Source organism: Corvus hawaiiensis, chromosome 18 (assembly GCF_020740725.1).
Source record: "Corvus hawaiiensis isolate bCorHaw1 chromosome 18, bCorHaw1.pri.cur, whole genome shotgun sequence".
NCBI lineage: Eukaryota > Metazoa > Chordata > Aves > Passeriformes > Corvidae > Corvus > Corvus hawaiiensis.
The window spans coordinates 10721673-10748690 of record NC_063230.1 but is presented as its reverse complement, the minus strand read 5'-3'; the positions used below and the strand labels follow the sequence as shown (position 1 = coordinate 10748690).

The 27018-nt window shown below is 48.6% G+C and overlaps 1 protein-coding gene across 2 annotated transcripts in view; it reads left to right on the top strand.

Moving 5' to 3' along the window:
- The first annotated feature begins 5454 nt into the window (after positions 1-5454).
- Positions 5455-27018, top strand: part of GRK3 (G protein-coupled receptor kinase 3) — a 60344-nt gene continuing 38780 nt past the window's right edge. Inside the window, exons 1-2 of one of the 2 annotated variants that reach the window (XM_048322625.1) lie at positions 5455-5674; positions 19200-19276. In XM_048322625.1, the coding sequence (XP_048178582.1) occupies positions 5562-5674; positions 19200-19276 (190 nt within the window). In that variant the 5' untranslated portion in view covers positions 5455-5561. The remainder of the gene's footprint in view (positions 5675-19199; positions 19277-27018) is intronic. The other variant, XM_048322626.1, reaches the window with a different exon arrangement.

The following is a 27018-nucleotide window of genomic DNA, read 5'->3' as shown; positions in this document are numbered from 1 at the left end:
ATTACCTTCTGCCATTTCAATATCTGCACAGTTGTTGGTTTTTCTCCTTCTGTCCCTCAGAATTTACAGCTAAATTAGGCAATTATTGATTTTTTTTATTTTCCCTTTATGAAGTTACATTCAAGCCAGCCTGTGGAACAGCAAATGCTCAATGGGTCCCTCTTGACATCTGTTTGGCTGATCAATCTGTGCAGGGAAAATGCTCCTTCAGTGTCTGATCCCACCACAATGCTGAACCGGGAACACTTTGACTCTGTGGGGCTTTGAGACATTTGCTGTTCCAGTTCTCATTGGGTTTATTTGCTTTAATCTGTGACAACACACTCTATTGTTTTTAAATCAGGGACTTCTTGAAGATGGGTCAGTTCTGAGCTGGGCATGGGATGGCACAGGCTGGGGGACACGGGGAAGGTGCCCTGTGACCCAGGAGGGGGGGGTCTGTGAGGGTCACTGCCCCACTGCCCCTGGTTCTCAGGCCCCTCTAACCCCCATGGGCTGTAATGAGCCCCTCCAGCAAGGACTGAGTGAGATGCCACATCTAGGTCACGACTGAGCTGTAAGGACAGCCACAAGTGGAGATTTATGTGTGAAAATGGCTCAAACATCCCTGCCCCTCCTGCAGAGGAGCCCAGGTGGCTGCAGTGGGGATGCACCAGGGGATGCTGCTTAAGGAACAGAACCAGGGCTGGGTGCTAATGCAGAGCCCTGGCTCTGCCCTCCTGCAGTGGGTGTTTCATCTGTCCAGTGTCACCCCTGTGCCTCCACTGGTCACCTGGGATAGTTTTGGCGTGGCAGTTCTGGCTCTGTGACCCAGCTTGTCCTGATGCTGCTCCTGTGTTTTTAAAGCTTGCCCTGGCCAGGTGAGGGGGTGATGCTTCTTTATTTATCTGTGTGCATGGTGGGAGGGAGGGAAGCTGTGCCATCAGTGATGTCCCCGTGTGAGCTGCCAGGGGGTCACAGCGAGGGCTCCAGGCTGCAGCTGGCAAGGCACAGCCTGGGGTGGGAGGCAGCACCAGGACATTGCTATGTGCCGTGTCAGGGGAAGAAAATGTGCAGAGGAAAATGTCAGTAAGATATTTTTATTCCATGGTGAGAGGGATGGTGTGATGCAATTGCGAACGGGAGGCCCCGGACTTCTCGTGCCTGTGTTTTCTCATGCAAGACTTTATAGATGTTGCATGACTTTCAACTCTGCTCTTATCTCTGCCCCCAGAGGACATAATTATTGCTAGTCTGACTATGCCAGTACAAATGTTTGATGGTGAATAATATTTTTGAGAATTGAATTGCCACCTGTTTCCTAATTAAAACCCAACCTCCTCATCATGTCAGCTATTTGCAAAAAGGAACATGCTGATGCTAAGCTACGTTGAGGCTTTACCTGTCTGAGGTGGCTGAAGTGCCTTTGTTGAGAGTATTCAGGAGCAAGCTGGAGGAATCCGTGGAGATGTGGAGGAGCCACCCTGCTTCTCCAGGAGGCCAGAGCTGTGGAGCTCCCCCCACCCTGGGATTTGGGGTGCCAAATGCAAGGGCACTGCGAGGGCAGAGGCTGCCTTCTGTAAAGCTTCTCCTTCTGGAACAGACAGTGAATAATAAAAGCAGCAGCAGCCACGGCCATTAATTACTCTATTTGTTTTCCGCATTGCCTCTCACCACTTATTAGTGCAGCATTAAGGAGATGGGATGCAACTCCAGCCTGGGTGCGTGCGGATGCTGCAGAGGAATGAATGCCCGTGGGATTGGCATGGATGTGCCTCCCACTGGAGGGGAGAGGGGCCAAAGCCACCCCGGGGCCTGGCAAAGTGCAGAATTTGACAGGCAGAGGGGATGGAGTGAGGCTGTTTCCTTGGGATGCTGGGCTAAAGCCGCAGGAGCGGTGAGGCTGCGGGATGGGGAGCGCTGGCATTGCCCTGCTTTTCCCAGGAATGGTTTGTATTTCTTCCTGCCCCACTGGCCTCCAGGCACTGCAGCACTGCTGCCTGGTGAATCCTCACACAACCTCATTAAGCAGGAGCTGCTTCCCCTCCAGGTAACCCTGTGCTCGGGAGCTGATTTGGCACACTGAGGGGAGCGTGGGGAAGGGGGTTCTGCCCTCTCCCCTTCAGTCAGGCACCCCACAAGTACTGCCAGTACTGCAGCAAAACAAGCCACAGAGAGTCAGATTCCTATGGGGATCCATCACCAATAAATTATCCTCTACCAGTGCCGCCAGGGAGGAGAGAATTTGCCCTCTCCGTAGACAGCAGCATCCCACGGAGAGAACTGAGCTAAACACTCCTTAATTCTCTTAATCTCAACCTATGTGCACTTCTGTCAGTATATTAGAAATATTAGTAAAAATCGTATTAAAAATAATATTTAAAGATCTTTCATGCGAACATTCCCCTTGAGAGATGTTGCTGGCATCAGCATAGAGCAGAGATCTTATTTGATATGGGATTTGGCACAGCTTGGAGGGCAGCAGGATGGATGTGGTTCCGTCCTGGGTAACGTGTTGCAGAGTTATCTTGATGGGATGGTGTCAGAGTGGGACGCACTAATAAATCTACAACGGCCTCGTAGCTCCCTGTAATATCATCTGTCATCCTGTGAAGCAGAGCAGGGCAAAATAAAACATTTAAATCTCACACAGATGGTAGGAGGAACTCGTTCCTCGGAAGGAAGGAGCAGCAGAGGGGAGGTTGGTTTCCTGGCTCCGCAGTGGATGCAGAGCCTGCAGCCCTGCCAGGCCTCGAGACACGCTTAAATTGACTGAGCAGCATCCATCACCATCCACAGAAATGTCAGGAGATACTTAAATGCATTCAGAGTGTATCGTGTTCTGACCTCTGCTAACCCTGGCATCGATTAACTCCGGGTTTCCTTTACCTGGGGGAATCCCCAGAGCACTGTTTATAAACACAAACACCAAACCCAACACACGAGGCACAAAACAATGCAAGAACAACACAAACACTCAGCCTGGAATACAACACGGGCTAAGGAAATCTGCAGGCTTGCACTTGGGGAATTGAACTTCCCTGAAAAGAAGGCTGGCACTGCCTGTTCTGTTCACTTTGGGGAAAAAACCCAGGTTTTATTCCACTCTGTTATTAAAAAATACCTGTCCCAGTGACCTTTAAAATATCTGAATACACCACTGAAAAATGCATGTGTTTTACACACTGCTAGAGGTGAGCATGAAGAGCCTGACGTGGGCTGCCTCTTCCCAGCCAGGGGTGGCTGTGGGGACGTGCCACCACCTCCGACTGCACTGCAGTCACACCTGGGAAATCAGCAGTGCAGAGAACACCTTTGCTTACCTCCCACCACCACCACCCTGGTGCCAGCTGCTGCTGCCACACCAGCACCAGTGGAAACTCAAAAGCAGAAAGAAAGGAACAAGTACCTTAACTTGGCCCTCACCAGACCTCACTTCCTAGAAACTGCTACCAGGAATGTCTTTGATGTCTACACAACAATAATATCCAGCTAATGACGATGAAAACGTGGCACAGGAATAAATAGGAGAGCATTAGGAATCCTATGGGGCATTTTGGTGGCCGCTTTTGCTGTCACCATCACTGTAAAGCCATTCAAATATCTCAGCAAACACAGGGGCCTCCTCATCCGGGCAATGGTTTCTGTTTGCTCGGGGTGTTTAGCAACACCCTCAGGTCAGTGCCGAGATCCTGCCCGTGAGCTGCTGCTTCTGCAGTCACATTTCAGGAAATGAAATGTGAAATACCAGTGAGAGATGGGCAGAGGGGCTGCAGAAGCCACAACGGGGCAGTCCCCTGGGAAGAGCCAGCAAAAGGCACGTGTCCAGTCACATCACCAGGCTGAGGATGTGGTGAGAGGAATTTCTTTCCCCATCACACCCCTGCGAATGGAGAGCCCACGTGGAGGCTCTGGAGTAAGCTTTGGGTGGGAGCCCCAGGTCTGGACTGAGCCTGAGGAGTCTCAGGAACCACAGCCAGCCCCAGCAGTCTTGCCAGTCCAGAGGCTTTTGGGAGATAAAAATATCCCTTTTCATAGCTTGGATCAGTGAAACCTTTAAACGGGGCTGGTGGGAGACTTTACCCTTGAACCTCCAGGAGGGATGTGCCCCACTTCTTCCTCTGCTCCCTTCCACTCTTGCTTGGACAACCTGAGCCTCAGCTTTGCTCTGTGGCCACTGGTGGAGGAGAAACCTTCCCCAATGGATCTGCTGCGGTGGAAAGTGTTGGCTTAAATTAACATTTTCAACAAAAAGCAGGTTCTCAGACGGTTCATAATGAGGCACACGGTGAAATCCTCCCAGCTGTATACTCTACCTCGCTTTAATCAGATCATTAACTTTCATAAAGATGTAGGCAGGAGGAGTGGCGGCACTTGAAAAGAGCTCAAAACACGCTGAGTTTCAAACTTCAGACTTGTCATTGACTTAGCCTTTCATTGAGCCAATTATTTATGACATATTTGACGAAATTCAGAAAAGAAAGCACTTGAAATCTGCATATCTGCTTGGCTGCAGTGGAGCTACTACTACTTGAAGGAGGAACACGAGCAGGGAGCTCTGCTCAGAGCCCAAGGACACCTGGGTGCCCTGTTTCGCATCGTTATTTGCCAGCAAGCGGTTCAACGAGCGGAGTGTCACACACATGCGTTTATTTGTATCCTGTTTTTGTTATGCACGCGTTTTAATAAATGATGAGGAAATTAATTCTGAATTTATGTGTCCGACTGGGTGCTGAGGCTTGCAGGCAGCTCAGTGCTGCGTGGCTGGCGTTGGCTCTGGTGTTTCCCCCTTAGTGGAACCATGGAATCCCACAGTGGTTTGGGTTGAAAGAACCTTAAATCCCATCCCAGCCCTTGCCATGGGCAGGGACACCTTTCACTAGCCCAGCTTGCTCCAAGCCCCGTCCAACCCGGCCTTGGACAGTTCCAGGGATGAGGCAGCCACAGCTTCTCTGGGCACCCTGTGCCAGGACCTCCCCACCCTCACAGGGCAGAATGGACCCCCGGCCGTGTCCGGGCCAGCGAACCCCGCAGGTGCCGTCCCCGCTCGGTGCCCTCGGGACGCTCCCCCCTCACGGCGCTCCCGGCGGGCGCTCCCCGCTCCGGCCGCCGCCGATCCATGTCCGGATTTTCGGCGGCGCCGCGGGGCAGCCCGGTCCGCCCGCCCATGGCCGCCGCGCGCGCTCCGAGCTGCGGGCCCGGGGCCGCGGGGGCCGCGCAGGCTGCGAGCGGCGGGGGCGGACCGGCCGCCGCCATGGGCCCGGCGGGGGCGGGCGGGCGCTGAGGGGGCGCGGTGGGGGCTCCCTCCTTCCTTCCCTCCCTCCCTCCCTCTGCCGTCTGTCCGACCGACCGACCGTCCGTCCGTCCGACCGACCGACCGACCGTCCGTCCGTCCCTCCTGCCGCCCGCCCGCCCGGGGCGCAGGGCGGGAGGCGGGAGCGGCCCCCGCGCTCCGCACACGCGCACCGGGTGCCGCTCGGCCGCACCGGCGGAGCCGCCGCCGCCGCCCGCCGCCAACCCCCGCCCCGGGGGCGGCTGCCCCGGCGGAGCCTCCATCTGCAGCCCGGCGGCGGAGCGGGAACATGGCGGACCTGGAGGCGGTGCTGGCCGATGTCAGCTACCTGATGGCGATGGAGAAGAGCAAGAGCACCCCGGCGGCCAGGGCCAGCAAGAAGATCACCCTGCCCGAGCCCAGGTACCGCCCGCCCCGCCGCGGCCCCGGCCCGGCCCCCGGCGCCCTCCCCGGGCCGGACATAACGGTCCGGCCGTGCCCCGGCTCCCGCGGCCTCCGCCGGCACCGGGTCCGGCCGTGGCGAGCGCGGAGCCGGGCTGGGTGTGCTGGGTGTGCTGGATGTGTTGAATGCGTGCGTTCATTTGGCACAACTTGCGCGGAGTCCCTCGGCGGGTGAAGGGGGGACGCCGATCCCCCCAGGGACGAACCCTCGCAGCTCGGGGGTTTATGGATCCCCAGCCCGGTGGTGCTCCGGCCGGCGGGTGAGGAATTCCGTCCAGAGCAGTCGGTAGCACCGAGCCGAGCCGCGCTCTGGCCGTGTTGCTCTGCAGAGCGGTTTTTTGGTGATGCTTCATGGGGTTTGACAGGGGATGCGGGAGGAGGACGGGGTCGGAGCTCGCCCTTAGCAGGCAGCTCACGGAGCGGAGGTGCTGGTGCAGGTCTGGGCTCCGTCGCCCCGACCTTCCCCGGTCCCACCGCGGGAGCAGACGGGTGCCTTAGCATAGCCGAGGTTGTTTGCTTGGGGCTTGTGCTAAAAGCAGATTTTCTTCTGCAAAACCAGCTTTTTCCTGTGGTTATGTGTGTGTTATAACATCACCTGAGCATTGCTTGTTTATTGCTGAAATTAAAACGAAGCTTTTCCTTTCTTTCATGGCTCTGTGTGTGTGTGTGTGTATGTATATATTAAAAATGAAGATTCAGCCAGGAAACAAAATACTGCAACAGGAAAAATCTAAACCAAATTTTACTGCAGAATGTGTAGGCAGTTTGGAAGCCTGCTGGTGGCCTAGCCTAGCTGTCTGCTGTGAGCCAGGGATCGCTGGAGCCCTCTTCCCACTTCTTCACTCGTTTTCCTGCCTTTCTGCTGGAATGCTGGGTAGCACAGGGAGGCTGCGGAGCAGGGGAAGGTGAAGGGTGCCCTGCCCATGTTTATCCCCCTTGCAGGGGCAGTGAGACCTCAGGTGATGAAGTTTGGCTGTTGTGTTTGAGGTCTGGTTGAGGATGGTGTTATTGGACAGACAAAGGTGCCTGCTTTTCTCCTGGTATGTGTTTACACTTTCAAAAACAGTACGATATCCATGAAATTTCCCCTGCCCTGTTAGCCCGAGGTACCGCTTTGCTGGGGGTGCTGGTGGCTTCATGTGTCTCAGTGCTGTGATGTCAGTGCTGTCCTCGGTGATGTGCAGCGGTGCTGCTCCCTGTTCCCAGCAGGGACGTGACCCCTGTGGGCAGGTGAAAGGTGGGACGTGGAGGGTTGCAGGGCACGAGGAGTCCTCCCAACGCCATGAGAAATATCAGCACAGTTGGTGCTTGTGGAGAGGCTCGAAGCTGCTGCCTGCACCGACATCCCTCGTGGCCAGCGCGGCAGAAGCCTCGTAGCAAGCACAGCACGAGGCCTCAGGAACCTGCTGTGCTTTGCTCTCCTGCTCCAGGATTTACCTGGTGTCAGTGTTTGGTGGTTTCCCTGAGCTGGGAGAGATGATTCACCTGTGCTTGGCTCCTTAAGGTGGGAAAGGCAGCCAGGTGTCAGGGGGAGTTTTACAGAGCAGGAGGGAAGGTGAAGGGATCGGTGGCCGAAGTGCCTCGCTCCTTGGGCTGCCTGTGGAAGAACCTGTTGGCATGAGATCTTAAAGGAGAAGGTTGGTTTGCCACCTTCCCTGAGCTGTTGTGCTCTGCAGGAGGTGAGAAGCCTTCAGTGAGGAGAGGTTTGGGGCTGTACGTGGTGCTGTGGGACAAGGACATGCCAGGCCCTTAGCACAGGAGCGGAAGGAAGCACGGACATAACAGAACGGGGACTTACCTCAGCCCGGGACCACAAACGGCTCTAGGGTGCTCGAAATGACTGAACCTCTCAGCTTCTAACTGAAACCAGGGATTTCCTCATACAGTAGGAAATTGTGACCGTTATTCTGGTGTCAGATATCTTTGTGCTGGCTTCTGGATGGTTTTTTTGATCCCTCTCATTAGAGCAGACGTGGTGTGCTGGGTATACTGAAATATTCTGTATCGCTGGCAAAGTGATTCATTTAAAATGACATAAATCGGCTGGTTAAAGGCAGGTTGATATAGTAACAGTAAAAAAATACAACACACGGAGTCCTCTCTTGTTTGAAATCAAACAATTTTTCCAGATATTCATTATTTCTGTGCGGGTGTGAGCAGCTCCTTGGAGGAGCACAAGCTCGGCTCTGTAACGCGGGGTGTGCAGCCATCTCCGCCGTCAGTCCTGGCTGTCACTGGGACAGACAGCGGGAAGGTCACTGGAATATCACATCCATGCTTGAGAATAAATATCCCTGCCTTACTGCAGCACTCTGCTCACAGGAACGTGTTGGTTTATCTCTGGCGGGCAACCACAGCCCAGGGACGGGTCCTGTGCACTGGCGTTATCTCCTCCAGAAATACTACAAAGGTTTTACAAAGGTTTTGTTCCTTGTCCCTTTGCTGGAGCCCAATGCACCTGTCGGCACCCTTTTATCTTTCCCAGATAAGGCTGAGGCTAAATGAAGCAAATGAGTTTACTGTAATGCAAATTTGAGGGGGCTTCCTGTTTACAAGGAAATAGCTGTAGTGCCGGCAGAATGAATTCCAAGGCTGCAGGCCAAGGCTTAGCAGCAAATAAACTATGAGGGTGAAGAGTTTATTGGCCGTAGGGCTGATTATTGCTGAGTTTACGTGAATTATCCTCAGACTGGTTTTGTCCTGAAATCGTTGAATATCACAGTTTGGGGAGGAAAACACTAATGAGCCGGCAGTGCCTAAGGAAGAGGATTAGTGTGTTTTTGTTTTTTTTTTTTTTAAGCACCAAAACAAAACAACCCTTCTTCCATCCTCTGTCATCTGCTTTTCCTTCCCTTCTGCATTTCCTCCTTTCGTTCCTAAGAGCCTTGCCAAGAGCTGTGAGAGCTGTGGTATCTTTCTGTCGTACATTGTTTCCTAAAAGCCTGTTTTTCAGGGAGATTCGCATGGGTGGGCAGAAAGGCTGTCAGAGGCAGAATATCCTGCTGAAATCAGGCCTGGAATGGGAAGGAAGTCAGCCCTGTGGAAATATGAGCAAATACAAAACCTAAATCTTATTCTGCAGCATTGCTTTCAAATATCTTAACTTTTGGTGGGAAAGGAGTGAATTAACTGCACTCTGATTTTTTTTGGCTATTCAGCAGGCTGCTGAGGTTTTTTACTTTTCCATGTAAATTTTACATTTCCCTTATTTTGGTCAAAGGGAGTGGAAGGGTGCTATAGAACAGCTGTTTTTGTTCTGGTTTGAGGAAAGGATTTGCGTAATGTGAAGCTGAGAAAAATGGTCCAAGAAATCAGGTAACAAATGGGAGAGCGTTCAGGGCTCGCAGAAGCCTCTTGTGCGTGCCCCTGGAAAGTTGACATTAAGCCTTTCTTACTATAAACATCACGTAAGCTTTGGGTGCTTTTGGTATACAAATACCATGGGCATGGTAACAAAACACAGCATTCATCTGTCCAGGCTTCTCCCCCTGAGGTTGTAGATGTTTCTCATCTCTCCTTTTCTAACCTGCTTCCAGTAATTACCTCTGTTGCAAGTTAATTCTGCTTTTGCTCTCAAGTCTTTTTCTTTGGTCTGCTGTGTTTCTCTGAGTCTTGCTCTGCTGGGGGAAAAGGGAGCATCTGCAACTGCAAAGTTGCAGTCACTTTTTTCTTAAAAATCATGCTTTTATCATGACATTTTTCCTCAGTTACCACCCCATCTTCACTTGTACAGGTGAAGACTGGCCCCTGGTGCCCAGCTGCTTCTTGTAGGGTGGTTAATGTGCCCTTAAACCCTAATTGAGGGTTGTTGAAAACACAGAGGTTGATTTGCCTTCCCAATTCTATTCTGAGCTGTTCGTGATTTCTTTTCCTCCTCTGTTGGTGCTGAATATTGTTGAAATCCAAGTGACATCTCCTGCTCAGGGTTAAGCATCATTGCTCTGTTCTCTCTTGCTTCTGATTTTGTAATTCTGTTCTCTTGGCCTTACCTTGCTCTTTCTGTGGATTTCAGTTCTTTCTTTGAGGTGGCCTTCAGGGAGTTCTTGCACCTCGTGAAACTTCTGTAAATCTCTTTAAGTTGCAGGCTCACACTCCCCTGTCTCTGCTGTCAGTCTGGATGACTTTGGTGGTGTTTTCTCTGGCATTGTTTAACGCCTCCGTGTTGTGTTTATTCATTTACGGTGCTGTCTCTGGGAAAATTTTCCTGACAATTGCTTGTGTAATTTTCATCTTTGTTGCTGTTCTGCCCATGTCAGCCCTCTGTGTCTCTCTAGGTGCTTCTTTGTTGCTGCAAGAAAACTGTTCAGTTTTGGGCACATTCCTGGGCCTGACAGCCCTTTCCATGAAGAAATTCTTCCTGACATCCAAAATCTGAAGCTTAAATGAGTAAACTACAGCTTATCTTGCTATCTAGCACTGCTGGTGTGAAAAAGGCACATGTGAGGGTTCATTGGGAACTGCTTGAGGAAGAGGAAAGACTTGCTTTTTTTTCTGAACTAACAGTACTAGAAAGGCTGAACACTTGTGCTTTTTGGTGGACTAGCTCAGGGTGAGACAGAGTAGTGAAATTTTGGTTGGAAATTCAGCTTCCCTGCTTTGCTGTCAGCAGAAGTGTGTGGTTGTGAAGGCAGTAAGAAATGGCTCCCTCAAAATAATTGTGTGCATACAGAATGCCGGGGCTGCTGACAACGTGTACTTGCTTTTCATCTCAAGATAGCTTTGTACTACAGCACTTTCTTGGGAAGAATGCATGCCTAGGGATGGATATGGCCTGTCAGTGTAGGAGGCTGTATGGGAGGGCTCCTGCTTGCTGTGGGTGCTGCTCTTGGCTCTGTTTGGGTGCTCTCTCTCGGGAATTCAGTTGTTACTGTACCTGCAATGTCCCATACCCTGATAACAGACAGGAGAGCATGGAAGGATGAAAGTCCTGTTGCAGAGCTGTAAGAGACAAGGAATGAGAGTCAGGATGAAGGACAGCTTGTTGTTACCCGCGTTATACAGATCAGGAGCCAGTTAGAAAATACCTGATGTACCTTTGTTCACATGTAGCACCTTGGGCAGGTGCAGGAGTTGAAGCTGAATTTTCTGAGCTTCAGTGGAGGTCCTCGACTGTCTCAGCTCCTGAGCATCTGGTGCTTGGAGCAGCTCTGGGCACAGGAAGGAGAGATCTGGCCTTCGGAGAGATGCTCCAATTACTTCTCCCTGGGGATGCTGTAGGATTGCAGTGTATGTTTTGCAGCGTAGACCTTCCCTCGGGTGTCATTACCTTAATTAAGAAAAAAGGTAAATAAGGGTGATGTGGGGGGAGATAAGTGTGCAGCCTTCTGTTCCTGTGCTAAAAACAGAGGGATGATTCTAGATGTGTTTTTGGGGAAAGCTTCCGAAATGTGATGATGTGTTATAGGTGTGAAGCACCTGTGTGAGCTGATGCAGGTGGGCTGCAGGTGCTGTGGGACCTGCCAGATGTTTTTTCAGTAAAATGAATGAAGTTTATAGCTTTTGCTCCTTTTATAGCTGATGGCTTTTCAGTGCCCAGACCTTCCTGTGTGAAACGGTTTCATCCAACACTGGAACTGTAACATCAGGACTCAAGCGTGTGCAGCCTTTGGTTTCTGTTCTGGTGAAATCATGTGGAATGGCCTGGTTTAATCTTCTTATCAATAATAGCCCTATTTTCTTTGGTAATTAATAAAATTAGTAAAAAGCCTATCAGGAGCCGTCAGGTCCAGGTGCATAAACCAAATAACGTAATTTAATTGAACTAAATTGGTGCAAAAGCAGCAGTCTCTAGTTTAGAAAAGACAGCTGTTCTCCACAGGAGCTTCACCCCATACTTATCCAAAAAAATCATTCCAACACTGACTGAACACCTATATAAATATGCCTTGCAGAAACAAATAACAACTTTTGAAAGCGTTTGAAGGAATGTAGAGCCCCTCAGCCCCCTTCCAGTGTGCCAGGAATTCATCCTGTCAGCATGTGTCATGTCCTATTGAGGAGGGAGCCAGGGAAAGGGTGGATTTCTCGGGATCTGGTGGAGCTGTGAAGATCAAAGCCATCATTAGGGATCGAGTCTGAAATGTGTGACAGCAGACGGGCACCAGCTGCACTCCCAGCTCCTGTAGCTCCACTGGGATCTCGGCACAGGAGCTGGGAATTGCTGGGTGCTCGGGGGAGTTCTACCTCTGCTCAAGGTGCACACGAGGAAAGAGCTCCCGGCAGCTCCTGTATCCTCCTGGGAAATTAAAAAGCTCCAGGGAACCCAATGAAACACTCAGTGCTTCAGACCTTGGAGCAAGACACCCCTGTCCCGAGGGGCCGAGTGCAGAATGGGGCTCTGCGTGACAGCTCTGGGGATGTGGCTTGACTGCTGTTATTTGTTGTGTTTCTGCCTCAATTTCAGCAGGGAAAACGAGCTCTGTGAAACTGAGCTTTAAGTGGAGAAGAGGGGTGGTGGGTGCAGAGAGTGGGGTGGGTCCAGAGGGTGATGGTGAATGGAGTTAGATCCTGTTAGCGCCCAGAGGAAGCGGCCTCAAGTTGCATCAGGGGAGGTTTAGGTGGATTTTACAGAAAATTAGGTGATACTACAGAAAATTCCTTCGTGGAAAGGGCTGTCCAGCCCTGGCACAGGCTGCCCAGGGCAGTGGTGGAGTCCCCATCCCTGCAGGGATTTAAAAGCCTTGTGGATGTGGCACTTGGGGGCATGGGTCAGTGGTGGCCTTGGCACTGCTGCGGGAGCAGTTGGACTTGGTGGTCTCTGAGGGCTTTTCCCACCTAAACAATCCCGTAACTCAATTAAAAGAGGACAAATCGTGTGTGGATGTTTTACTCTTGATGTCTCAAGTAGGGATGGCTGGGACAGCCATGGGAATGGGACATAGCTGTGGGAGTGACATTCCTTTTTGAGCCTTCTCATCATTTGCTGTTGTTTTCCAGTCTCCAGTCTGGCTTCTCCATTTCTTCTCCATCCTCTTCTGTTCATTTGCATTGTTTGAAGCAATTCTGTGTTGTGCATTAGTCCTCTAAATTTTTTATTAAGGGTTTTGGTGGTTTTTGATTTTTCACCCGAGATTTTTCTAATTGTTCAAAAATACAGGAACATTCCTGTAGTTTTAACTTGTTGTTTAAAAGAGCTTTGAAAGATCTGATTCTTAGGCCAAATATTTCATCCCAGTTTTTGCTTTTGATCAATCTTGCATTGCTAAACCTTTTAAATGCGCTTGTACAAAGAGAAAAAAAACAACCCACTTTTGGCTGTGGTGGCTCTGGGCCATTCTGCCAGTGCTTTGAATTGTACTTGTTGACCCTGTCATGCTTTCAGTTCAGAGGCCTTTAGGGCAGGATCTTTGGTCCAATTTTAGCAACTTTATGATGGATTTGGAGAGTGGAAAGAAACATTTCAAATCTCTGTAAAATTGCATCCTGAGCTTATAAATGAATAAATAAATCAGAGGCGTTTGTCAGTGTTGGCAGTAGTTCTTGGTCTCTCAGTCAAGGTTTGTACTTGCTACTTGCAAAGAAAGTTCTAAACATTTGAGATTGAGAAAGATTAGAAAAAATTGGCACGTCTTCAGTAATTTTGTGTTTGTTTAAAAAAAAAAGTAATTTATGATTGGCACATGCCTTAATTGCAGTCAGAGCGAGGAGATGTGATTTTGCTCTGATTTCCCTTTCTTGCAAGTTCTCAGCAGCAGCAATCTGGTGGAAGGGCAAGTCCTTGACACTGCAATTTGGTGTAATTATTCCTGAAAAATTCATGTACTTAGAAGCTTTTATATTAGTTTCAGATTTCAGCGCTGATAATGCCAGTGATCCTCAAGGATTTTGGGGCTGGTGTTTTGTGAAGTTGGAGCTACACAGCTCCTGCTTCTGGCTCCCTCCTTGTAAACTTTCTCCATTAAAATCATTTGCATAAGTGAAGCTGCTGATGCAGGGACAGGAGGGGGGTGTGGGCAGGTGCTGCTGAGCTCTAATCCCTTCCATCCCACAGGGCTTTGAGGTGAAATATGTTGCTAATCACCCACGACAGTTCCAAGAGCATTAGTTCACCGCAGTGAGCTTGGCGGTGGCTTGCCGCGAACTTCAAGGGGTGTGAGGGCACAAAATGGGGCAGAAATGGGTGAAACTTGGGCCAGAAAATGGCAGAGTCCCGTGGAGGTGGGGTGTGCGTGTGGTGTGATGTGTTCATGGAAAGAAATCAAAGTTTGGGGTCGCTCATTGCTTTGTCAGCACCGAGCATGTGCACTAATTAATAACTGACTCACAGAAGGATTTGCATTGGGAAAGACCTCCAAGACTGAGTGTGATTCTGTGAGTTTACAAGTCATAGATTAAAATATCAGTTTAGATGGTGTAATGATCTTTTCTGGCTTTCTGTGCTGGGAATTTGCCCCACGAACTGCTGGAACCACAGTGACAATGTGTGAAATGGCTTTTACAGCCTTGAGAGCCGAGTCATTTGGAGAAGCACTGACTTCTGCTGAACTTCGAGCTAGGTGCAGTCCGAGAGCAAGCAGAATGAAATGGGTTCAGTGGTTTGTGAGTGTTCAGTGTTTATTACCCCTGACACAGGAATAAATGAAGGTGGCTGTGGTGTGGAGATGGGATGTTGGGAGTGCAGAGAGTGGACAGGCACTGCCAAACCTTGGCAGTCAAAGCACTGGCCACGGAGTTGATGAATATCTGGCATTTTCTTGAAATAATTATTAATTTGGACGTGGCAGGAGCCATCAGGAGCTTAGGGTGCTGTTGGATACAGAGGGCAGAGGGATGGTACCTGCTCTGACGACAAAGAGGAGGGAAAAAATAAATCCAGCTTTATTTTACAGACTGGGGATCTGAGCAGATAAAGTTTATGACCTGCTCGTGACGATACAAGAAGTGTTGGTAGAGTTAAATCCTGAACTAAGCTCTTCCCAGTCTCTGTGAAGCTGCTGTTTCATTCTTACTTTGTTTTTCTGTTCTCCTGTTTTTGTTTCAGCCTATTGGAGAATATATTAATGACTGGAACTGCTCGTTCTTAATGCAGGTGTGGTTCTTTAATGTTGGCCATTTTTTCCAAGCTGTGGTGTGCATATGTGCACCTCTACACCAGATAACATCCCACAAGTCTGAACTCTTATTGACTTACAAGAAAAAATCATCTGCCCTGATGATAAATAATTCAAAGCTCCTTTAAGATCCAGTAGTAAGAAGGCCAGTAGTAAGGAGCTTCTTGACCTAGTTCCAATAGTAGGAGTATTGTATATATGGGTACACCCCGTTGCCTCGTTCTGTGCCCTTTCCTTTTCTGAGGTGTGAGTTGCTTTCAACAGAACTTCAGGGACAAAATCCGTGTGAAATGACTAGCAGAACTTTTATAGAATCATGGAATAGTTTGGTTGGAAAGGACCTTAAAGGCCATCCAGTTCCACCCCCTGCCATGGGCAGGGACACCTTCCACCAGCCCAGGTTGCTCCAAGCCCCGTCCAGCCTGGCTTTGGACATTTCCAGGGATGGGGCAGCCACAGCTTCTCTGGGCACCCTGTGCCAGGGCCTCACCACCCTCACAGGGAAGAAATATTTCCTAATATCTAATTTAAACCTCCTCTTTGCCAGTTTGAAATCATTCCCCCTTGTCCTGTTGCTACATGCTCTTGGAAAAAGTCCCTCTCCATCTCTCTTGGAAGTATCAGAAGGAGTGCTGTTTGTTTTCCTCTCCTCTGTAAATCCTGGTTTGGGCATATTCCCGCATCCATTGTGGTTGTGCTCCGGCTGCCCTATGGATGGTTCCTCAGTTCCAGTGGCCATCCTTGGGCTCTGCTGGCAGAGACACTCGGACACCTAGCAGAAGTTTCATTTCTCCTGCTTGGCATGCTTCTCCTTGGAGAGTCCCAGGCTGTCACTGCTCTGTTCCGGGGGAACAGCAGGAGTGGCTGTTGTTGTCCAGTGCAGCAGCCAAGGACGAGTCCTGGCTTTGGCTGAGCTCCTCTCCAAGGCTCCTTCTGGTTTGCTGCTCCTGCTGGAACTCGTCTGGGAGGGAGGATCGTGGATGCTCTTGCCGTACATGGCCTTTTCTGTGTTAGAAAGGACATAATGTGTTTTCTTCTTAGCTTTTCAGACGTTTTCAAGTAGATATTTTCCGCCTGTGCCGACCTTGGCACTGCGGCTGCTGCCTGTGCCCTGCCAGGCTGCTCATAGACAGCAAGAGCTGTTTAATTCCAGAATGGAGTTTAACCTTGAAGGCTGCTTTTCAGCAGGTTTCTTTGATCAAGGCTGGAGTAACTAGAGCTCCAAGATGCAGCTTGAAGCTCCTTTCAAGAGACTCTTCAGCTCATGCTTGAAATAAATCCCTTTCCTGGGCAGGTGGAAGAGCTGACCAGGTTAGAGTGACCTGTGCTGCTCACAGAGTTTATGGTTTGATGAGGATGCAGATAAGTCATCTTTTGCCTGCTTGAGCCAGGCAGTGTGCTCCAACCTGCTCTGCAGGCCTGGGGTGTTTGTTCAGCTCCTTCTTTGAGGGCAGCTTCACCCAGGGGCTCTCAAAGGTGCAGGAGCACCCAGCTGCCCACACTCTGGCACTGCTGGGCATCTCCCTGGGGCCAGTGGCAAAGGGCTTCCCCGTGCTCCCAGTTAAACCAGCAATTTCAGAATCCCAGAATCACTGAGGTTGAAAAAGCCCTCCGGGATCATCGATGCCAATGTGTGCCTGATCCCCACCTGTCACCCAGCCCAGAGCACTGAGTGCCATGTCCAGGCGTTGTTTGGACACCTGCAGGGATGGGGACTCCAAACCTCCCTGGGCAGCCCTTCCCATGCCTGACCACCCTTTCAGTGAAGGTGAAGATGCCCAGAAAGGCATGCCCAGAGTCCCAAGCTGCATTTCTCACCAAATTTTAGGCCTGACTTTTGACTTCCCCTAAACATACTTGTCTTGGGTATTTCAGTTGATTTGTGGTATGTGGACAGTAAGCAGAGTGTGAACTTTTTGTTGTTTGGTGTTTTCTTCCTCTTTGAATGAAAAAAATACATGAACAGAAGGTTTTGCTGCAGTCCAGTTGGATGTACTTTTGTTTCTGAAGTCCCCCTAGGTTTTGTTTTTAGCCAACTTTTGTTTCTGCTCCTTGTGAGTGCTGCTATTAAGGTGGATCATGCTGTGAACTGAGATGAACTCGTGCAGAAATGGCCACTTCTTGCATTAGCGCGTGGTTTGTGCTGATGGCATCTCTGGCCAGGGAAAGCTTTTCAGAAATGGCTGCGTTTCTGTGAAATGCAGCTTTTAATCCCAGATTGTTTACGTGTAGGGCAACTGATGAGTCAATGGACTAAAGCAGAGAGGGAACCTTTCTTCCTGTTTGGGGAATGTGCTGAGCTCCGTTGTAGAATTTTCCATCCTTCTGAAGGATACATGGACTCTGCGTCAGTTCTTTGAACTCCAGAAGATTTCTACCTGTAGCTCCCATGTGAGAATTAGGAGGTGATTATTCTGGATAGTGATAATCCACTCCATGTAATTTATTCCTATTTATTCATATGGATAAGTAGCAATGATTTCAAAGGGGTGTGAGTGTTGAGGAGCTAGAAAGTAGCGCAGACTCCTGTAGCCTGTGATCATTTTACAGATTTGTTCAGATTCTGTGGCTGCAAAAGACATTTTGTTCCTTTGGCGTTATCCGTCAGACCAGAAGTACGGCATGTCGGGAGAGGAGGAGGCGCTGGACAGGTTTGCTCCTTACACAATCACTGTTTTCCTGGGTGCTTCAGTCACACGTTAAATTTTCATTCTTTTCTCCCATTGTCTAGACTGAAGATCTGTTGATGTAATTTCTTGTAGTGCACTCGTTGGAGCAGAGGAAAGCTTTCTTGATGTCATTATTATGAAAAAGGCTTATTCTGTTGCTGCTGGTCTGGTGGTCAGTGGGAACGGGACGGTGCCGGGGGGCGATGGCAGCACCAAGGAGGGGGAGCTGCGGGCTCTGGGAACTCGTGCCAGGCTTGTTCATCTCCAGTGAGTCCTCTGTAGGCACAAAAGGGTGAGGGGAACGTCTGGCTGGCAAAAAATTTAGGTTGGATTTTAGGAAGAAATTGTTCCCTGGGAGGGTGGGGAGGCCCTGGCACAGGGTGCCCAGAGAAGCTGTGGCTGCCCCTGGATCCCTGGAAGTGTCCAAGGCCAGGTTGGATGGGGCTTGGAGCAACCTGGGATAGTGGAAAGTGTCCCTGCCCGTGGCAGGGGGTAGAGCAAGGTGTTCTTTAAGATTCCTTCCAATCCAAACCATTCTGTGATTCCACGATCTCTTATTTACTGCTTCCTCTTCATTTAAAATCAGTATTTTGTTTAGATTGTTAAAATACACAGAGAGCAGACCCAGTTCTTAATGAACAAATAAACAGCAAGTTCGTCACTGAATAATTTATGATCTCAAACCTGATTAACAGTGTTTAGCCCTCCCAGTTCTTGTCTGACTTGATGTGGTAGTTGGCCTCCAGAGCTCTCGCTTTGGATCACACTGTTCAGAGATCCGTGTTCCATGTGGGACTTGGAGATACACAGAAAACTATTAATAGGATATTTCCCTACATGGGGGTTTAGGGCCTTCCAGCAAAGTCCTTGGCTTTATTATAGACTTTTCTGTGGTCAGGTCATTCAGACTTCATGCTTCAGGTCCTCCTCTGAGGAGGAGTGTGGATACTTTCCTCCCTCCATGGAGGAGATGTTTGTCAGTATTTGGGAAATTTCTCAGAACTCCTGATGATGGGGTCCCTGTGAGCACATCTTGTCGACATCCCTGAGGTCAGCAAGGATTAGCTGCTCAGTTTTGCTGCTGCAGAAATATGAGTGATGTTTAATGGCCTTGTTTAGAGCATGAGTACTTTGTTCAAGGTTATTTTTATAATAATAAATAGTATAATTATAATAAAAAGTAGTATAATTATAGTAATAAATAGTACGTCTGGAAATTACCGATTTTAAAATTGGAAATTATCGATTTTAAAATTGGAAACAGAGAAAGTCTGGTGGAATTTTGACTCGATACTGTGACAGTAGAGTTGCTTTACCAAGGCCCAGCACTGCTGGCTTGCATTGATTTTAAGATTTATGTACTTGTATTGTTGCTCATATGAAATTTTTATAGGCATTATATTACAATGAATATTGAGGTTACTTGACAAATAAAGGAAATCTTTGTTAATGTGGTTTAAGTGAGTGACTGTGACATTATAAATTAGGCAAAGTAGATGTTAAGTGCACTGCAGCCAAGCGGGGCCTAATGGAGCTGCTGTTGGCTCGTTGTGTGGCTGATCTGGGGCAGCTCGGGGTGACTTGTGCAGTTATTTCACAGTGCAAGCTAAACCTGAGGCAGGAATAAAGAACCCAAGTGGTGACCAGGGTATCCAGGGATCAGCTCACCCAAGGCCAGGCCAGGCCTCCACCTGACTTTTCTTCAAAGGTTTAAAAAAAGCAATTTCAAGTAACTCCTCTTTTTTTTTTCCCCTTTTTTTCTTTCAGTATCCGCAGTGTTATGCAGAAATACCTCGAGGAAAGGGGTGAATTAACCTTTGACAAGATCTTTCATCAGAAAATTGGTAAGTCATGTCTCAATAAAATGTTACTCAGGTGGAGATTTTCAAGATGAGTTTGGTTTTTACATTTCTCTGTGATGCCTGCTGAGAAATCAGTGCTGCAGATTGTCTGAAGAACACTGGAGAGTGGACAGGACTTAGTGAAACAGAGGTCTTCAAGAAGATGAAATGTTGTGAAAGGGAAGAAGACGAAGCAAGGCAGTCTGTCAACTTCAGGTTCTGGAAAACTACAGGGAAAATAATTAAATTATTTGGAAACATCGAGGAGAAAATTATATTACTTGGTATGGGCTTGTCAACAATGTAATGTGTCACATCAGTTAAACTTTTTTTCCTTTGCAGAGGTAATGAGCCTGTTGATAAGGGAGTAGGAGAAAAGATCCCAGATGTGTTGTCTTGACTCTCTGACATGGTGTTCTTGCTCGCAGCACGGGGCAATGTAGCCTGGGTGAAATTGCAGTGTGCAGGGGGTGAAACTGCTGGGCAAATGGACTTGTGAAGCAGTTAATCAGTATTCCATGGAAAGGTGGATCCAGGGAGTTTGCATGGCAACATCAGTGTTGGGATGAAGAGCCCTCTGTGTTCTGCTGTGACACACCGAGGACAAGGGCACGGTGACAAACACTCCATAAACCAGGGCAGGGGGAAATCCAGCAGTGTTCTTCCTCTCCACCTGTGCCAGAGCAATCTCACAGGCACAGCGTGGGGACCCTTGGGGCAGGGACTTGGCTGTGACAGCCAGCCCTGGGCTGTGTTGGCTCAGCTGGATCACACGCCTAAATATAAAATCAGTGTTGTAGCCAGTGAGGCATGTGAAATAATCCTCTTCTGGCAGCATGTTGTGTCCATCCTGGCAGTGGATTAAAAAAAAATATACATGGACCTGCTGGGAAGAGTCCAGGAAAGAGCAGTGGGAATGAGCAGACCTTGCTGAGCAGTCTGTTAAATCTGACCTACAGGGAAGTATTGAAATAGGGTGTGATGTGTGCAGTGGAAGGGAGAAGTGAGGTTGAACATGATTCAAAACCAGAAAAGCTGTTGCAGAAATGAGGTTAGTCCATTTTCCAGTGCTTTAATGTGTCAATTAAAAAAAAAAAATCTGGATATGAATAAAATTTAAAATTGTAGTGGTAGTGTGAGTAATAAAGCAGGGAGTGGATGTCATGAGGGGCTCGTGAGATCTTTGTCCAGCAGATTTGAGGAGTGGGTTGCCTGGGATAGCACAGCTGCTCCTGTCTTGGAACATGAGGAACGGGCTGGGAAGTCTTGAGGAGGTCAGTGGTTTTATTCCTGTCTGAAATGAGACTGTAGTGAACAAAGTACCTGGTTTCCCAGGAAAAGTGGTGCAATGAGGGCATCTTTGGGCTGGTTGAGCATTCACTGGCCTCCCTTCAGGCTGGAGCAGAAATGCCCCAAAACCTTCCTGCTTGCCTGGCAGCGTGCAGCTCACTGGAGTGGGAGTTTTAGGTATTGCCACATTAAAACAATCAGTGTTCTTGTGTCTCAGAGTGTCATTAATGGGTCTCAGAGCTGTTGGAAGTCTCGGGGAGCTTTCCAGCAGGGTTCAGCAATTGGAGAGTGGTCTGTACTTGTGCTTAAAACTATGAATTTTTATTGTGGCCAGAACTTCTGCCATGTAAATGCACAGATACCTTGTTTGCTTGTACTGACACCTCAGTGTGTGCTTCAGCTCCAGCGCCTGTGCTGAATCATTAATATTTTGCTGTAGCCTGGCAGTTGCGAAATAAGCGGAATTTTAAGCAACCAAACACAGCCTGACTTCAGCTGAGTCTCTTTGGGGGCAGTGAAATGAAGAAGTTATTTTTTTCTTTTTCCCCTCTATAAAAAAAGAAGTCAAACAGACCATCTTCTGTGTAATGGATACTTCTATTTATGTAATTGAATACTTCTCATTACCAGTTACAGTGAGGACTGTAGCAGTTATTTTGATAAGTTACAGCAATTATAGTTAGGTAACTGGAACCTTGGAAGGATTAGATCTTTCTTTTTTTTCCCCTCATGTTGGTAGTAGCCATTAAACCTGGAATTTTAGAGCCCAGAGTTCCATTAACATACGAGTTTCTATGCACAGAGGAGAGGTTTCCTCCTCTTCTCCCCGGGTACAGTCAGAGCAGTACTTGGCCTGGATTACCTGGAAATGAGAAGCAGTTCTGTGAATGCTGTGCAGGAGTTTCGGTTAATTCTGAAGCTGAAACAGGATTTCGAATGGAATTTAAAAAAAAAGATTAAAGCTAAACACGACTGTTCTTCACAGCAGACTTTGCAGTGCGCTGGAAAATACAGTATTTCCTTACTGTGGTTGTTCATTTAAATTTGATTGCGTTTTCTAGCCTGTTCTTTGCCATTCAATTAGCTCTGTTTCCAGACATTAGCATAATTGCTTGTGGTAAAGTACCTGCAATTTTAGGCAAGCGTTATGCAAAGGGCTGTGAGAAGAAGTATGGGGAGGTAATTAAAAGCCTAATCACTTTTTTGTTCTGCTTGTTGTCTCTTTGTCCGGGGGGCATGTGGTGAGACCACAGGTGAGGCAGGTCCTGGGTGTGCTCATGTGGGGGGACCCACGGGAGGCTCCTCCTGCTCCAAGGAGTCTCCATGAGCCTGGATCTCCTGAGTAATTCTGCTGGATCATCCCTTGCTGCTGGCTCTCCTGGGCTGTTATTTCCTCAGCTGAGGAGCCATCCAGCACTCCCTGCTTTATCCTTACACAATGACTATAAAACTGCACCGAGCTCCCCAGTTTTTCCTTGGCAACTGCTCTAGATGAGAATTGGTTTGTTTTTTTTTTTTTTTTTCCCCCAGACCTAAATTCTTCCTCACAGCTCCAGGTCACTGTTTTTTTTTTCTGTTTTTCAGTATCCTGTCAAATGTAAACCCAGGCTTTGATCAGCTGTCTGATCCAAGGGCTCTGATGTCAGTGTGGAGTCGTTCCTGTGGATGTTTCCCTATGAACGTGTCTAATTATGGTGCTAGTCTCATCATCTGCAAGTGTTTATTCTTGGTGAGCCCTAAAATCGTTTTAGGGTCAGTGCTTTCCTGGTCCCACTGCTAAAGGTTGGCCTAAATTCCCTTCCTGCCAGGTGTGCAACTGCAGGGAGCCACAGGGACAGCTCTGGCTTGGAAACCAAAACCTTTGGGATCAGGATAAGAGCAGGAAGCTCATCAGGGATGAAAATGGCCTGGAGGCGCCCATCAGATTTGCATAAACAAGCATCTGTCCCCTATTTGCATCTCTTCCCTCAGGAAGGCAAATAAGCTGCTCTCATCCCTTGGTGCTGGCACTGCTGTTTGCCCCCTGCGTGATGCTCCAGAAAGATCTTGAGCTCTCTAAGAATGTCCTGGTGAGTCAGAGGACATGGAGCTCATAGAAGCACCCAGAAGAGTGCTCTGGCAGCGCTGGCAGCCCAGCCCAGCCGGCTGTTCCTTCAGAGGCTGCTTCCTCCACAGCAGAAGCCTCTTGGGGAAGTACAGCCTGTCTCGAAGCCGAGTGCATAACCACCTTAGCTGGTTTTCTTACACCACATCCTGTTTGCTACAACACCAGATTACGAGTTTCTTTAGAAAAAGAGACGTTTTGAGAGGTTTTGGAAGTGCTCAAGGCCAGGTTGGGCAGGGCTAGGTGCAGCCTGGGCTAGTAGAAGCTGTCTGTGCCCATGGCAGGGGGTGGGGATGAGATGGTCTTATAAGGTCCCTTCAAACCAAGCCATTCTATGGTTCTGGTATCCCAATATCCATAATTTACATGTGGAATCCGCTCTGCTTCACAACTGCATTAAAATTGCACGTGGAGTCCTTGTCATGTACCCCTTGCCCTGTGGGGTGGGGACACTTGGGGAGCCCCTGCCCTCAGAGGGCAGGTGGGAAATGAGCAAATCGGGGGCTGCTGCAGTCAACGTGCTGCCAGGCCTTCAAAGGAATCTCCTAGATCATAATATTGCTTTAGAACAGGATTATCCTGGTTATTAAATGCTTTGGAGCAAACTTGCTGCCAGTTACAGCTCGGTGACTCTTGTGTCTGACTCCGGGCTTTCAGACAAACTGCGCTGTGAGGAAGGGAGCGAAGCTTGGTTAGAAATCCTGGGATGTGATGTTAAAGCATCCTACAGCTCCATGCCTGGCTTGGGTTCAGCCTTTGGGTTCTCTGGTGAGTGCTTGAGACCCTTGTGAAGGCAAACAGGCTGCTCTCATCTCCTGAAGCTGGTGGGACGTGGCAGTTCCTTCACACCCTTCTCAGTTTCTCATCTCTCGCAGAGCCGTTGGGTTTGGGTCTGGGGGAAGGATGAGAACAGGACATATTTTAGCTGTTTCAGCAGCTGGTCTTGCTGCAGTGTAAATTTTTCACCTTGCCTAGGAAGTAACTTGCATTTTTTTCCCCCTGAAGGTGGTTCAGTTATATTTTCATTAAATAAGACTAATTAAAACATCTTGTAGTTGACGTAAAAAGTTACAAACCTTTTTTTTCCCCCCTTATTTACCATCCACTTTGGCAGAGTGAGGGATGATCTTTCTGAGGTGATTCATTCCACTGTCTTCCATATCCTCCTCAACCAACTCCAAGCTGGAGGTTTTCCCAGCTGGGAGGAGAAGCATTTTGCCATCTGCATCAGTGCTGCTTCCTACCCACGGGGGCTTGTGGGGGCTCTCAGCACCTTCCCTGCTCCCATTGTCCTGATCCAGCTCAGCATGGATCATGTTCCTTCTGTAGCTCCTCAGCTGAGCTTCCAGAGCGTTTGGTCTGTTTTGTAGCTCCTTCTGCACAGGGACTTTTGTGCCTGCCCTCCTCAGTTCGAGGGAGATGTGCTCGAGCTGACCCTTCTGGCTGTTGCTTCCTCCAGCTTGGTCAGGGACAATTTTCTGTTAAAAAAAAAAAAAAACCCAACTGAAACTAGGGTGAGAACAGCTACAGTGGTTTTTTTGGGGGCAGTGAATCGTGCTTTCTGTTGCTTCTTTCTCAAGTTATGGACTCGTATTTCATTATTTCAGAGCTCTGGCGCTAATCATTAGATAGGAGTTAAAATCTGTTGAGAAAAACATTCATGCTCTTCCTCTTTCTGCTGGCACCACACTCCCCGAGCTGCCTAAAAATAACAGGCTGGGAAAAGTGCCTCCCTAGAGCATTATTTAAGCTATTGTTTAATTTAAGCAGAAGATGTATGTGCTGTTGGCATTCTGGACTAATTAAATAGTCCTCTGAGGAAATAACAATGAAGGCAATAAAACTTGGTCAGGAGTAAAGAAAAGCACCTGTGAAGTGAGCAGGGATGACTTTTCTTAGCTGTATCATGAGCACTGTGATTATTTTGCTCTGTTCTGCTACCTGGATGTTAAATAATGTCCAGCCAAGTAGCAGGGACATTGTAACTTGGTGGGTTTTCTGTAAAAGCAGGGGCACAGGTTGTTTGTTCAAAGTGGTTTTACTCTGAGTTTCTGGTTCTGACCTGGCAGCCACCACACAGAAGTAGCCACCACCAAAATTAGGAAGTTGCCTTCCGAACAAAAAATGACATTTAAAATGCTGTTTAAAGACTGATCTTCTTCCTCATGGTATTTCTAATTTTCAGTACAAGATCAGCCTGGGACGTGGGTTGAGGACAGCCTGCAGGAGGTTCTCAGGGGGGCTGTGGAAGCCCTTCTGCCCTTGCACAGTTCTGTGATCAGTTAAAAACGACACAGAACCCAAACCACAAGGAGACATCGGAAACTGTGTGGCTGTAAACTGAAACAGAAACCGTTCATGTGGGACATTTCACAGGGTTCTGCTCCTCACACGATTCTGTGCTTGTACCAAACTGGGGTGAAGGGACAGTGATAGAGAAAATCTGCACTCTGAGCCTTCTAGAAGTTGGTCCTTTTTGCTGTTTGCAATGTTTTTCACCAAATGAGTGTTAGATTTAAGATCTCTTTATTACGTCGTAATTTCAGTGTTACTGGAAGCTACATTTCTTTCAACACCCGCTTATTTTGTGGGAAAATAAAGTGATACTTGGCATGAATTACACTGAAGATCGTTTCGAGGGGTGTTGCTGGAGCTCCTGCTGTAGATTTTATGTGCATTGGAGTTGTCTGTCTTGGTGTCAGGGATAAAGAGTATCCGTGGGCACTATCAAAATGCATGTATTCGTTTTGGATTTTCTTTTGATGAGAAATAATTGAGCATTTCTTTGTTGGGCTGCAGCCTGATCCCCCTGCCTGCCTTTGTGGGGGGGTTGAAGATGCTGAGTTGTGTGATTTCCCAGGGGAGCTGCAGATTAAATCTGAGCTTTAAAATAGGAAAAATATATACCCTATCATCTGGAACGTCCCATGATGGATAATGTACACATCCTGGTAGATTAGCATTTATATGCAGTACAGTTCTTGCAAGATATAAGGCATGGGGAGAAAGTCTTTATCTCAGCAGAGCAGTGCAGTTATACGGTTTTTGGGTTAAATTATCAAGAATTCCAGGCAAACTGGCAATTTTGAACTGAAGTAGTAGTATCATAGGAGAGAAGAAGAGAGTGTTAAGGACTATCACTCTATTATAGAGAGAACAAATGATAAATTATTTGCATGACATTTCCCTTGGATGTTTCCAGGGAAGCTTCCAGCGAACAAACACAAACGCCTGCCCTGCTGCGCACCTGCCAGAGGTCTGTCCCTGGAATCCTGTAGGAAAATTCATCCCCTTCTGATCAAAGGGGCCCTGTGTGGTTGGTTCAGCCCTCTCCAGCCTCTCCTTGAGCTCCCTTTGCCGTGGCTTTAAACTTTGTCAGGGAGGTTTAGGTGGGAGAGCAGGGAAAGGTTCTTCTCCCAGAGGGTGCTGGGCACTGCCCAGGCTCCCCAGGGAATGGGCATGGCCCTGAGGCTGCCAGAGCTCCAGGAGCGTTTGGACACTGCTCCTAGGGATGCCCAGGGTGGGGTTGTTGGGGTGTTTGGGCAGGGCCAGGAGCTGGGCTGATGATCCCTGTGAGTCCCTCCCAAATCTGGATATTCTGTGATTAATACTGTGCAAAGTGACTTCCATCCCAGAGGTGGTGTTTTTCTCTGCTTGTCCTTGTCCTCACCTGGGCTTTATTCACCCATTCCTGGTGGATTCTTCTCCTTGTGCATTGCCACTGTTCACACACCATCCTGATTTCCACTTCTTCCCGCCCAGCAATTCCTCACTCAATCCAAAACAGTTGCACTCCCATGGAGTTTTTATCAATGTGTCTTGAAACAGTTCACAGACTAATTAAGCCTTTGAGCACCACTGTGAAATAGGGAAATATTAACTTGCCAGGTCTGTAAGGTGGCATAACAACAGCTTTAATGAGTTTTACCTGCATAACTGTGTGTCACTAATAAAGCAGATTCTCTGGGCCTGCCAGTGCTGCTCATCCCGCTCAGTGGGATCACTCAGCAGCCACAGAGCAGCTCAGAACCAGCACCAGTCAGTAGAATCTAAATTACTGGAGCTATTAAGTGTTCTCACTTTCAGCAGTGCATTTAAGGGGTGGAGCAGTCAGAGTTGCAGAGCAGAGGCGCTGGAGAGCTCTGGCTATCAATTATCCCATTTCCAGGTGCTTTTATTGGTCCGTACCAACATCTGTCCTATAAAAGAACATGGGCAGTACACCTGGCAAACCCCCTTCCCTGACAGTGCCCTGTCCAGCCAGGGCCTCTGTGCCATCCTGCTGTCACACGTGTCCATGGAGGTTGGATAGGTGGGGTCAAAAAATCTGCAAACCAGTTTCTGAACGTTT